Source organism: Bos mutus, chromosome 9, assembly GCF_027580195.1.
Source record: "Bos mutus isolate GX-2022 chromosome 9, NWIPB_WYAK_1.1, whole genome shotgun sequence".
NCBI lineage: Eukaryota > Metazoa > Chordata > Mammalia > Artiodactyla > Bovidae > Bos > Bos mutus.
In genome coordinates this window covers 18,715,944-18,730,058 of record NC_091625.1, presented here as the reverse complement: position 1 = coordinate 18,730,058, position 14,115 = coordinate 18,715,944, and the positions used below count along the sequence as shown (strand labels likewise).

General features: G+C 35.3%; 1 protein-coding gene across 5 annotated transcripts in view; it reads left to right on the top strand.

Annotated features, from left to right (window-relative positions):
- The window catches only part of PHIP (pleckstrin homology domain interacting protein), a 128,351-nt gene that overhangs the window by 7,992 nt on the left and 106,244 nt on the right, over positions 1-14,115 (top strand). For all 5 annotated transcript variants that reach the window (XM_070376226.1, XM_070376229.1, XM_070376224.1 and 2 more), the window contains exons 5-6: positions 8,024-8,174; positions 8,273-8,371. In XM_070376226.1, coding sequence (XP_070232327.1) covers positions 8,024-8,174; positions 8,273-8,371 — 250 coding nt within the window. The remainder of the gene's footprint in view (positions 1-8,023; positions 8,175-8,272; positions 8,372-14,115) is intronic.

Below are 14,115 nucleotides of genomic sequence, written 5' to 3'. Positions count from 1 at the left end.
TGAGAGTCCTTCTGAGACTAGTTACCCAGCTTAGAGCAATTAACTTGAAAAGTGGTTATATAGGTTCTATTAAGTTTGTAATCATAAAGCCTGTTTGGCGATGAGGGAGAAACTCAAGTTTTGAAAAGGAAACTGTAACGTAATAGAAATAACACTAAACTTGAAATCAGGAGACCTGGGGTTGAATACTGTTTCTCCCACTTTCTACTGTTTCTCCTATTCATTCTGTGAAATGAGGACAATACTTAACCTTATTTGCTTGTGAAGATAAATAAATGCTGAGAATATAAGTATTCTATATTTTTGTTCTTGGGCTTCCCTGGTGGCTTAGTGGTAAAGAACCTTCCTGCCAGTGCAGGAGATGCAGGTTTGATTCCTGGTGTGGGATATCCCCTGAAGAAGGAAATGGCAATCGATTCCAGTATTCTTGCCTGTGAAATCCCATGGACAGAGGAGCCTGGTGGGCTATAGTCCATGGGGTCACAAAAGATTCCAACACAATTTAGCAGCTAAAAAGAATTTTTTTCTATGTGGAAAAGCTATTAGAGTTTTTATTTATTTATTTTTTTATTAGAGTTTTTAAAAGCTCAAAAAATGTAAACTTGTTTTAGAGAGTATAAATATAATTTAATCTGTGCTTTGTAATAATGATGTAACATTTATCAATTAAAAGTTTAGATAGTTTTGAGATTTTTAGGGACTGGGTTTTAGTAATAGGCCTTAGTAAACAATAAAAATTTTTTTAATTTCTGGTTTTGTTTATATGCTAGAATAGGACTAAAAATAAGAACTGTATTATGTTAACCTGACCTTTTTATAACTTAGAACTATAGTAGAAAGCATAAGAAACTATCCTTTCAAGTCTGAAAAAATTGTGAGGAAAAAATACGTGAGAAAATCTGAAAAACTGTTTTAGAACCAATCAGGTGTTCAGTACATTGGAATAAAGTGAAGAGCCTGGTCAGATCATATTGGTGCCAAAGATTAGGTGGATCTTGTTTCCATTAGGACTTCTTAATTACGTCCTGAGGAGGGGCTGACATTTCTAGGTCTCACAGGTATATCAAATAGTTGGAATGAATATATTGACCTAACCTCATTTTTAAAAGGTCATTAAAAAGATTCAAGTTTTTTTCCTCTGTTTGGGTCTAGAAGGATTTTTCTCAGCATGAAAGTGTGTGATGTGGAGTGTTTTAATAGCCCAGTCTAGTATCAGGCACTGTGACCAACTCCCGAGTGGTGGCTGTTGCAATCGCAGTCTTAGGGATTAGGACCCCCACTAGATGTTTTCCTCCCACTCAGCAAATTTAAACTGAGGCTCTGGATTTCAGAGTTCTTAATTCAAACTGCTGACCTTTTCTTTACAAACTGAGAAAAGAAATTTTTAATGACAGTATGGCAGGTGGCTTCCAGGTTCTTTACATTTTCTTCCTACCAATAACACCATTTACTATACTTCCCACTGATAACGGCAAAATTTTCTTGGCTGAAAAGGGTGGGCATATATAAAGCAGCATATCAAGCAGAAGCAGATCGGCTTAGCCAGAAATACAGGAAAATAAACACACTCAAAGAGCTCAGTTTCTTCCTTGTACCTTTCTTGCTACAAGTCACAATTTCAGAAGGTTTTGTTGTAATTGATAATCCTAGAAAACGCATGTGCAATCTGAGAAACGAGTGACCCGAGTTTATGATTTGGGCCAAGATGGGCAAGGGAAGAGCAGACTTGCCTTTGTGTCACAAAATTCTGTTCCCCTTCTGTGGCGGATGCCAGGGATCGTTCTTTAGATTAGGAATGGGTAAATTCGGGCTGGTGGAGGTCAGTTGTACAGAAGACCTGTTTTTGCAAGGCCCCTGAGCTGGAGTAATTAAATTTTTAAAGAGTTGTTTATGTGTATATATATATGAGATAGTAGACTTCAAAGCCTAAAATACTTGCTGTCTGACCCTTCACAGGAAATGTTTGCTCACCTGTGCTCTAGATAATGCAACATGTTTACAGAAAGGATGCATTTATTTAATGCATGTTTTAACTATTAATTATGGACAATTAACCAAAGATTGTTGATTTTTCTAATTGGGATTGGAGGTGGCGGGATGAAGATAGGAGAAATTTGAAAAAGCTCTGTCTTGCCCCCTGAATTTCAGTGGGTGGCATAAGGGTTTACATCCATATAGCGGGCTCATACATTTTCGTGGGGAAAGAGAAATGTCTGTTGAAGGGAGGAGCATAGATTTTAAAAAGAGAAGCAGTGCTGATAAGTGTTCACTTTAAAAATTTTAAAATAGTGGTCATAAATTTTATGGTAACCTTTTTAATTGTTTAATCTGTTTATACCTTATTTCTAACTTTAAGATTTAAAAATTTTAATCTTAAAAGTATTGAGAAAGGTAGGGTTGGTCACTTTGATTTCCTTAAACCATTTTAGGAGAGAGTATTTAGGGTTGTCATTATATCATTTATCTTGTATCCTTCAAGTTTTAAGTGTTCCCCTTAATCTATAGGAATTTATGCCTTTGTGCAAGTTTGCTTAGAGTGAAAGTCAACTTCTAAAACATTTATTTCCGGCTCACTTTAATGTGTGTGTTGAAAACTATTCAGGATGTCTAGTTTATAGTTTGCACATATATTTGAGGAACTAAGTACTTTGTGGGGTGTAGGTGGTGGGCAGTATGATTGTGGCTCTGGACTCAGACTGCCTTGGTTTGTCTCATCTCCACCGTGCACTAAGTGTGTATGACCTTGGGAGGGTTGTTCTTATCTTTTGTACCATCATTTCTTTATTAATGGGAATAATAATAGAACATACGTCTTATGGTTATCAAAATCATTGACTTGGCTTTTTCATGGAAAACAGCAATTACCATAAGGGCCTAGCACTTAGTGTGCAGCCGATATGTGTCCAGTAGCTTCCCAGGTGGCTCAGTGGGTCAAGAGTCTGCCTGCATTGCCGGAGACCCAGGTTTGATCCCTGGGTTGGGAAGATGCTCTGGAGGAGGGCATGGCAGCCCACTCCAGTGTTCTTGCCTGGAGAGTTCCATGGACAGAGGAGCCTGGTGGGTTACAGTCCGTGGGGTCGCAAAGAGTTGGAGATGACTGAGCAACTAAACCTACCTATGTTAGTATTTTTAATATTTGTCACACTTTACCATTTGGCCATACTTTTTATGTGTTGAATATCTTTGGGAGCTTGAAAGCAGTTTTGGTTGTGAAAAGTATGGGCATATTAAAATTGAGAACGTCAAGTTCTGTTTTTCCTGAATAACAGTATTAGAACAATTACCGAGAATCCAGTAATTGGATGTCTAAATCCAGATATAGACATTTTAGATTAGGGATTTTATTACAGTATCATTTCAGCTTAACCTTTTAATTATTTACTAGTAAATGAAAGTTCATTCAGATGAAAAAGCTTAAGAATATTAAAGATACAGGTTAATATTTAAGTTAAAATTAAAGATACAGGGGTTTTAATAATTTGAAAATTAAAAGTCATGTATATGGAGCCATAAATGAGCTATTTTAATTATTTTTACATTTTAAATATTGACCATAATTACATGAATTAATGTTCTTAAAGAATAATGAGAAAAAGTAGCAAAAATAAGTTTTATTCATTTAAAAAAAAATATGTTTTAGGGGTGTGTGTGTATATATGATGCATTTGGGAATGCGAGGAGATGGTCCCTGTTCTCATATAGTTTATGGTGAAGTTAAGAATAGAAACATTAAACCCATGACATTGTTGAAGGTACAGTCGTGAACTGGTACATGAGTTAAGAACAAGTCACCAAGAGTGTTCAATCAAGATGATAATACCTAGACTAAATAAAGTGAAGGAAAACAAAGTTACAAAGGGAAGATCTGAAGCAAATAGAGTTGTCTGGGCAAGGGGAGGTGGAGAAATGCAAAGCACACCACATGGGAAAAGCCTGACAGTAGACGGTGCGGGTAAAGAACCTGAAAGAAAGCCCGTGTGTCTAAATGTGGAAAGAGGGGGCTGGAGAGTGTAGGACTAGGAGTGTGCCAGAGAAGGCAGAGAAACAGTAATGGACTCCACATGTAATTCAGGGCTAGTAGACCACGTGAAGGATTTGGATCTCCAAAGAGCATGACAAGCCTCTGAAGTGCTTTAGGTAGAGGTGACCACCAGATCTGTGTTTTGGAAAGAGCATTCTAATTGCAATATGGAGAATAGATTTGAATGAGGTGAAAAGGGTTCATAGATAGGGTCCCAAAGAGTTGCACACGACTGAAGCAACTGAGCAGGCAGGTGGGTGGAAGGCACAAGTGGATGTGGGAAAGATGGATGATTTGAAATTGGATTGTTATGGAGATAGAGACAGGTATATGGGTTTGAGGCTAGGAAGGAAACATTCGTTTGGATGTGGTGGGATATTTGGAATGAGGCGAGAGAGAGAAATGGGCAGTGTGAAAAATGTGACTTCTTGATTTTAGATTGGAGAGACGGTGATAATGTTGCCAGTCACCAAGGTAGAGAACTTGAAGGGGGCTGTTGGCATGAGCATCATGAGTGTAGTTTTGGATGTGTTGAGTTGAGGAGGCCTTGGGACTCTAAGGAGAGGACTCTTAAGAAAGTTCAGTGAGCAAGGCTAGGCTGTAGATACAAATTTGGAAAGCTTTGGCATAAAGATTGTCCAGGGAGTATAGAGAAAGGATATGAGAGTGTCTGGAACTGAGCTGTGGGATATCAGACCTTAAGGAACCTCTCCATTTAATGGCCAGCGAAGTCAGTTTTTTTCCCCTGTGTATTTTCATGTATTTGTTTATCTTAATAGTTAAACACTTAGCTTAAGTACTCTGTTAGGTTCTGGGCAGACAAGTGAACAAGATCTAATCCCGTCTGTTCTTAGGTAGGACATGGACCAAGTAAATTGGCAGTTTTAGTATAGCGTAGAGTCTTACGAACCTCTGAAAAGGGCAAGATAGTGGTAGGGACTGTATATGTATTTTTTGGGGGAAGAGGATCATAGCTGTCACTAGATCCCTACATCTTAAGAACAATTAGTATGGTGTGGTAAGTACTGCAGAGTTCTGAAGAGTAGGGTAAAGGACTGGGAAGGAGTTTAATAAGTGTGCTGTGGAAACACAGAATGGCCACAAAAGAAGGGGCAGAGGCAGGTCATGGAAGGCAGTGAAGCCCAGACTGACACGGAGGAGGATTCAGGTGTGGAGGTGCATGGGTAAAGATTTCTTTCAGAGGGGTCAGCTTGCATAAGATCTCGAAGCCAGAAAGCATGAGGAGTTGAAGAATTGAAAGTATCTCTTCTAACTTAAAAATGAAATTTGGCTTTGAAAAATTGAAATATATTAAATAATCAAGGAGCGATGTCATTGGTAAAAGTGGATTCATATTTTATTAAAAAGATACAGTTCTTCAGTCAAGATTTTCAAGTTTACTACTTGAAATGTATTTTGTAAAAAGACCCTAAAACAGGATCATCACAAAACTAAAGTTAACAAGCAATTAACTTCCTTGTCAAACTAAGAATTGTAAAAAGAATTTTGATCAATTTTAAAAAGTCACATTAGAATAATTATCATGTACAAGTTTTAAACTAGAAGGGACCCTATAAATATTGTAGACTTTGCTTTCAATTTTTAAGTAAATTATTTTAGGAAGGATTAGAGTATAAATACCACTTAAAATTTTTGTATTTTGGTGTACTTTCTTCTGAATGCTTTTTCTGTTTATATCGTACTAGTGCTTGGAAAAGTATGTTTTGAGTCAAGATAATATTAGGGGAAAAAAGGATTCTGTAACTAGGGTTTGTGTATTTGTGCATTAAATAAAATAAATAGATTTATCAGGATTTTTCAGAGGCTTTAACATCATCGTGCTTTTGTGAATCTCGAAAGCTGAGAGGTAGTATGTATTATTTGATTTAGAACTTCTTTTCCAGAAGTGTTCGTTCTACCAGTAATGATTAACTAGACCCTGTATTCTTTTAAATTGTCTAATGAAAGTGAGACAATATGGCTCCGTATTGTCTCTATGACAGTATATTAAGATAAAAAGTAAGATAGGTTCCCCTTAATTGGCTTCAATCTAGAGAATGAATATCAGCTAATTAAAAAAAATAGCATTTACGTTCTTTTGCAGTTAGAGTATAACAGATACTACAAGATAGATTGAGATCACTTAATCCCTCACTTCCTCAAAATCTATTTTATAAGAATTCATACTAAAATTGCCATTAATAAGTGGACCTTTTAAAAAATGTGGTCTTGTCTTTTTAGGCTCTTTGACATTTTCTCAGACTTTACTTTTCCTTTTTTTTTTTTTTTTTTTTAAATTGAGATGAAATTAACATATAGCATTATTTTAGTTTCAGGTGCAAACATAATGATTCAAAATTTGTATATATTGTGAAAGATCAAAAGAAGTCCTGTCACTATACATACTTAAAGCATTTTTTTTTTCTTGTCATGAGAAAGTTTAAGATCTGTTAAAGCTTTTAGTTGTACAGTACAGTATTATTAACTATAGTCACCATGCTCTTCATCATACCATTATGGCTTGTATATTTTATAACTGTAAATCTTAAACCTTTTGACTCTTCCTACTTGGGTGCGAAATGGGTAAAGAGTCAAAGGGTGCAAGCTTCCAGTTACTATTTTTTTTTTAGTCTAAATGAACTTGAGTGGCAGTTCTCAAACTTTACATCGGCACCTCTTTACATTAATGAAAATTATTGCAGTTCCTTTGTGTGTATTATCTATTCATATTTACCACTTAAAAATTAAAACAAGTTTTAAAATATTTTTATTCATTTAAATATAATAAACTCATTTCATGTTAATATAAGTAAAAAAATTTTTATAACATGATTATTTCCCAAAACAAATTTATGAAGTGAGTGGTATTGTTTTATCCTTTTGAGGATGTTTAATCTCTGGCTTAATAGAAGGCAGATTTCTTATATCCCCTTAGACATGCAGTCTGTTGGGACATTGCTGGAAAACTTAGGCAAATAACATCTTCATATTATTCATTTTTTAAAAAAATTTTTGGCTGTGCTGTGCAGCATGCAGGATCTTAGTTCCCCTGACAAGGGATTGAACCTGTGTCCCCTGCAGTGGAAGCATGAAGACTCACAATTTTTACTTGAGAAATCCCTAGGAGTCCCCAGAACACACTTTGAAAACAGCTAAACTAGAATATTTAGGTACTGCAGTGAGAATTTTTTTGTAACTTGGTAATCTAAACATAAAGTGAAAACATAGTGTACTTTTTCCCCCTAATTTAATATCTTTACATTATTATGCAAATATTATCTATTTAATAAAAGACTTTTCAGGATGGATAATAAACATAAAGCATTTTACATCTTGGTTTTGAATGCTAATCTAAATTAAGCAATATTTTGAAGTTGTTCCAAAAACAGCCCAAACTTTGTAGTTGGTAGATTTATTTTATAGTCAAACTTGTTTCATTTAACAGTTGGAATTCGGCCTTTCTCTCTGTGAAGTTTTTGGTAAATTATAAATTTCAGCATAGAAATTATATAGATGTCTTTAGATTTTGTAATGAGAACATAAACTGTGTAGTTTTGTTTAATCCTGAACTATTCTGGAGATTTTTTAAAATATCATTGGTGATAAAAAGTGTTTATAGTTAGATGATTTTTTGTTTGTTTTGAAAATTAAAATATTAGACTGGAACATACCATTTTAGGTTATAATATATATTTTTTCATTGTTCAGTATTTGCATTGACTAGCATCTGTTAGTTTATAACTTGCTGTATTTAGGTTCCATCAATTCTTTTAGCATTTTTCCTCTTCAGTGGATTAAATCATGGTTGGGTAGTTGTTTTATACTGTGAATCAAGGGATTTCACTGAATGAATGTGAATTTTTCCCCCCAAGTAAAATGAAATGTGACTAGCAAGAACAAATTACTATGTTTTTAAAAGTACATTTTATTTACTGTAAATAATTGTATCCTGTATCCCCACTGTATTTAGCAAACATTTTATCTGTGTCTTTCACATAATAGGTGAAGTATTACAGACATTTAGCACCTGATCACTTGCTGCAGATCTGTCATCGACTGGGACCTCTTCTTGAGCAAGAGATTCCACAAAGTGTTCCTGGAGTACAAACTTTGTTAGGAGCTGGAAGACAGTCCTTGCTACGCACAAACAAAAGTATGAAAAATTTCTAACAGCATTTAGATGGTCTTTTTCTCACTTTTTGTCTTTGTGTCCTATCTTTATATCCAATAAAAAATGTTTGTGTTTAATAGGCTGCAAGCATGTTGTGTGGAAAGGATCTGCTCTGGCTGCATTGCATTGTGGAAGACCACCAGAGTCACCAATTAACTATGGTAGCCCACCCAGCATTGGTGAGTTGTTTGAGTTCATTACCAAGTTGATAGCCTCTTAGTAAAGAGCTTTTGAAAATAAAAATGTTTTTTACTTGCTGTGAAGTCAGAGAATTTTCATTTTTTGTGTATTAGCCTTCAAGGAGGAAAAAGCCCTCAAATTTTTTTCTTATGTTAGTAATCTATAATGAAAAAGTCATAAGAATGTATAATTATGGATTATAAATATTGTACCTATCTAATGAGCTCATTGGTATTTTTATAGAATATTGTTTTTTAAAGATATATGTCATTCTGTTGATTCAGTAGGCAATTGTATCATAATACAGATTAGTTGTAATAGTGTGGTTATTTTTATGAATAATTGTGTACTTTTTGGCCTTTAAAATTTCAAGAAGGAAAACTGATGTAGATAGATCTTCTTGAAATGCCCTCTAAATTCATCCTTTTTAACTCCACTACTACAGGGTGCTTATCTTACCTGAATTACTATAGCCTCCTTCACATAGTCTTGCTTCTGGGATCTTCTCCCTCTCTCCCTTTCAGGTTATACTATATGTAACCCTGTAATATTACTCTTATTTAATTCCACTTCTGCTATGTCTCTCTTCTGCTCAAGGTAGTATGAGAGGTAGCTTATGGTGTTTTAATGGAGTTGCAGTTCCTCTACCACCAAGTCTTACTTCTGACTTTCATAGAGCTTCGTATTTTAATCATAGCCTCTTCTGTCCCTACCCTCCTGCTTAGTTAGAAGTGTCTTCTCCCTCTTTCTTCTACCTGTCCAGATTATACTTATTTCTCTTCCTTTTCTGGGTAATTACAGTCAGGATTACCATATTATAATTTGTCAGTATTATGGTTTTGTATAACTTGTTTAATGTTTATATAAAATATGCTTTTCTATTGTTTTACTTACAGAAGTACTTTCTAAGGTTTTGTGTTTTATCTGGGGCATTTTGTATTTCATAGACAATTTTGATGTATTTGGGTATAAATCTAACTGTTAGTACTGGAAAGATGATCTCTTTTACTTTAGATTTTTCTCATTGGTTTCATGAAGTTTGACTGTGATATTCCTTGGTGTCATTTTTTTCTGTTTATCAAGCTTGAGATTTATTAGGCTTCTTGAATCTGTAATGTCTTTTATTGGCATTGGAAAATTGTCAGCCATTATCTTTTTAAAATATCATGTCTGCTCCATTCTCTCTCCTCTCCTGGGACTCCAGTTAAACAGATGCTAGGCTTTCTCACTGTCTTCTCTCTTCCCCTCTCTTGTATGATTTACATCTTTTTTAGTTTTCTCTGAGCTGTTTTCCAAAGTTATCTTGTGGTTTACCCATGGTGGGTAATCATGGGTGATCTTTTTTTTTTTTAATATGATTGTCCTGGTTAAATAATGATTCCTATGTGTTCTCAGTATAATGAACAACTATAAAACAACAAAGGATTTGAGACACGAGTATATTTTTACCTAGAAAATTATACTAGGAAGTAGAACAGTTTTCTTAAAAGAAGGGGAAGGTAAATTTATTAGAAGTGTCCCCTCTAGGGAAAAGTCTATCCTTTTTTTGAAAAAATGCAGATCCATTTAATAAGGGGAATATGTTGTTCTTTCAACGCATTGTCAGGCAACACTGTGGAAGGCAGTGAAAGTGCAAAAATGATTGATAGTAACTTTCCTCTTAACATTTGCTATGTGAGTAATTACTCTGTTCAGGCACTATTCTAACCATTTTCCATTTATTTTTATCTTTTAAAACCTTAAATGATCTTTAGGTAGGAAATACTTTTACTTTACAGAGAAGGAAATTGAGGCATGAAAAGGTTTGGTGACTTGACCAGGGTTACATGTTTAGTGAGTCGTGAAAGTACAGTGACTCCCATTATGCTGTTCCTTATTCTTAATAAACTAATAGTTAACAGTTGGTTAACACTTGGCTACTCAAGAAAGTTGGTATTAGTCATATTTTGGAAAAGGATACCAGATTATATTTATAAAGTCAGATAAAGTATTTTAGGCCATGTCATTAATCATCAGATCAGTAAATATTGCTGACGTGGTTATAGGGGATTTAAATATGGCAAAAATAACTTGAGCTTTGTGTCACATCAAGAGAAATGCCGCTGGTATATTCAGGTAATAGAATTAATTACCATGCAGGTAATTGTTGTACCTTTCTGAAAGAGTTTTATTTCATTTTTAAGGTTTATGATAACATTTTTCCATTCAGATTTTCAGGAAGTTGCTCTTCATATTTAAAAAAACAAAAAAACGCCTGTACTGGAACGCTGATTTTACCTGATGTTTTTGTATTCGCATATAATTTTTGACATCTCTAAAGAGAAGCTGGACTAATCAAAATGACTGTACTTACTAATAGTCGTAGTTTAGTGCCGTGTCTCTTCAGTTCACCTTGGTGACAGTCTTAAATGTCTTGTCATTATTATGAAAGTGTGATTGGATGGTAATGGGAAGAAAAAGTCATTAGGTTTTTTGGCAGAATAATTTGCCTGCATAGTGATACAATATTCATTTCAGGTTATCACAGACTATGAGTCAGAAGATTTTTATTTTTAAATATGAGTGTTAGTATCTTATTTTGTTGATTCCTCTGCCATTTCTATCTGGCTGCCTCTAAAAATTTTCCTTGCTCTTTTCCTGGATCAATGTAGTATTACCAAAGACCCATGTAATAAAAAGATCTTAGCATTATAGCTTTTCTTAAAATACAAATGGGAATGTTTAGTGTAGATTCAAATATTTAAGGTTTGATACATTTGGAAAATGGGCTTTTTAAAAAAATTTTTGAAATAAATTACTTACTGGAAAGTTGCACAAAAAGCTATTATAACCCGTTGCGCAGTTTTTCCTCATGTTACAGTCCTATATTATCTAGAATTCCTTAAAACTGCTCCGCCAATGTTATTATTAACTAAACACCAGACCATATTCATATCTCACCACATTTTCCAACTTAATTACTTTTTCTTGTTTCAAGATCTGGTACAGAATACAATACTGCATTTAAGGCTTGCACAGTTTTTTTAATTAAACTTTTTACTATAACTCAGAAAATCATTTAAGATTGGGGTGATGGTAAATTGGATTTTCCTTTCTTAGATTTTTTTTTCAGTAAGGCCTGTATATTCTGTTCAGTCCTTTGCATCTGTTTTCCATTGCCACAGCCACATGTAGGCCTTGTGCTCTTTGCCTGGAGCTCTGCATCATTCATTCACTTCCCAGGTAAATATTAGTGTTAGTCACTCAGTCGTGTCTGACTCTTTGAAACCCCTTGGACTGTGGCCCGCCAGGCTCCTCTGTCCATGGAGTTCTCTGGGTCGGAATGCTGGAGTGGGTGGTCATTCGTGGGTGGTCATTCCCTTCTCCAGGGGATCTTCCCGACCCAGGAATTGAACCCAGGTCTCCTGCATTTCAGGCAGATTCTTCACCATCTGAGCCACCAGGGAAGCGTGAGTAAAGACTGCATCCCTGCATCATGTCCCACACTGGCTTAGAGCTGGAGAGTAGGATAATGAGGAGCATGGCCTCTGCTCTCCTAGAATTACAGATTAGATGATCTCCTGCCTCCAGTCTTATTCCTCTACCCTAGAACTTAGCTCTAAACCAGGGTTTCTTAACTTCAGCACTGTTCTCATTTTGAGCCACATAATTCCTTTTCATAATTGACTGTCCTATGCATTGTAGGGTGTTTATCAGCATCCTTGTCTGTAGCAACTCCAGTGGTAACTACGGAAATGTCTCCAGAACATTCCCAGATGCCCCTGGGGTAAAATTGCCTCCTGTTGAGAACTGCGGCTCTGAACTTTCTAAAATGCAGATGTGATCACGTCATGCCTCCTTTTCCCCAGTGACTTTGAATAGTCTCAGCCCTGTAATGTGGCTCACAAAATGGACCTTCTCCCGCCTTTTCCTCACTTGTACCTTGTGCTGCAGCTTTGTACAACTATTTGGCAGTTCTTAAAATCGGCCAAAGTCTTTTCATCCCTTTCTCTCTGCAGTGTCCCTCATTCTATGAACATTTATCTATTCATGCTTTAAAACCTAAATGTAACCAAGCAGAATTAAGTACTTATACTTACTCTGCTATAGCTTTTGTCACATAATCATGGCTATTTATTTACCTTTGTTTTTTCTGCTGTACTGTTAGGTTCTGGAAGTTGGAAAGTATGTGTTTGTGCTCTGTATACACCCAACTCCTCAGCATTAGTATATATTTAATAAAGAGGCAGTAGGTAATTGATATAATTGGTGACCTCCAGTAGAACAGGAAAAGTTCAGAAATGGGTTGGGGGTAAAAAACAGAGTAGATGGTTGGAAGAAGAGAGAGACTCAGTCTTCAAGGATAGCTGTGAGGTAAACAAAAACCCCAAAACTGACTTTTAGGAAATAAAGTTTATTAGTGAACTGGGTTATTGGTTCATTGTACCTGGAATATTAAAACTCATACCTGTATAATTTCGAAACCAACTCTGGAGTTTATCTCAGTGCTTTCTTACCCTATTTTATTGTATTATCTGCTTTTAAATCTTGACTACTTTGTACCTCCTATTATTTGATACAAATTGTGAAAACTGCTTGAATTTCAGTCTCAGGGCAGAATAACCAATGTGAGTTGGCTCCTTTCCAGCCCTTTACAACCTCCTGTAATAAATGTTTTCGAGAGGCAGAAAAATAAAAAAATTCCATTAATCTGTTATCACTAACTTCTGACAATTTTCTGTGGAAGAGTTGTGAATGTGTACTTGTCATGGCAACGTTTACTTTCAGAGGTGCTAACAAATCTCTGATATTTGTCCTTTCTCACCTCCTTACCCATGTTATGCCTCTTTTTGAATACAGTTTATTCTGTATTTACCTATGATAAACAACCCTACTTCAATAGTAAGTGACATGGTTGGGGAAGAAAGTAGGAGAGGAGATAAATACATTAAGGCTGTTTTTAAAGTTAAATTTGGAGACTGTGAAGCATGTTTATCTTGTGAAAAAGATTGTATTAAATTAAAGCAGTCATTTGCTAATTGCCTTGTTTGCCTTTTTCTTAGATTTAACATGTCAGCAAAGTAAACTCCTAATCTCTAGGTTTCCCAAGTTTTCATCTCTTTTGTTTGCCAGATGCTACCATCTCTTTGTTATTTTACTTGTTGCTTCTGCAGCAAAGTTGCAGTCTTGGTGAGTGGAAATAAGGAGTATTGGAGAACCTGATTCTTCAAAATGTTTGTGTGTAAGGAATCAGCTTTGCCTTTAAAAGCAGCTTTACTCCACAAATATCCAGTTAAGGTTAAAAAGCCTATACAGTAGTTCCTCTCTTTTGATGGTGGATATGTTCTAAGCTCTCCTGTGGATATTTGAAACGGCAGATTGTACCAAACCCTATATATATTGCTTTTAAAGAAGTATCTGATAAAGTTTAATTTATAAATTAGGCACAGTAAGAGATTAACAATAACTAATAAATAGAACGGTTATAACTATATACAGTTGACTGTTGAACAGTCCAGGGATTAGGGGCACTGATTTCTCTGTCCCTTGCAATTATGTAGTACTGTAGTATTTATTGAAAAAATCCTAATATAAGTGAATCCATGTTGTTCAGTGGTCAGCTATACTGTAATGAAAGTTTTGTGAATGTGATCTCTCATTTTCTCTCTCAAAATACCCCATTGTACAAATTTAATGCCTTTTTTTTAGCCTCAACTACGCACTTATCACAGAGTGTTGCTGTAGTTTTTGTGATTTGAAGTGC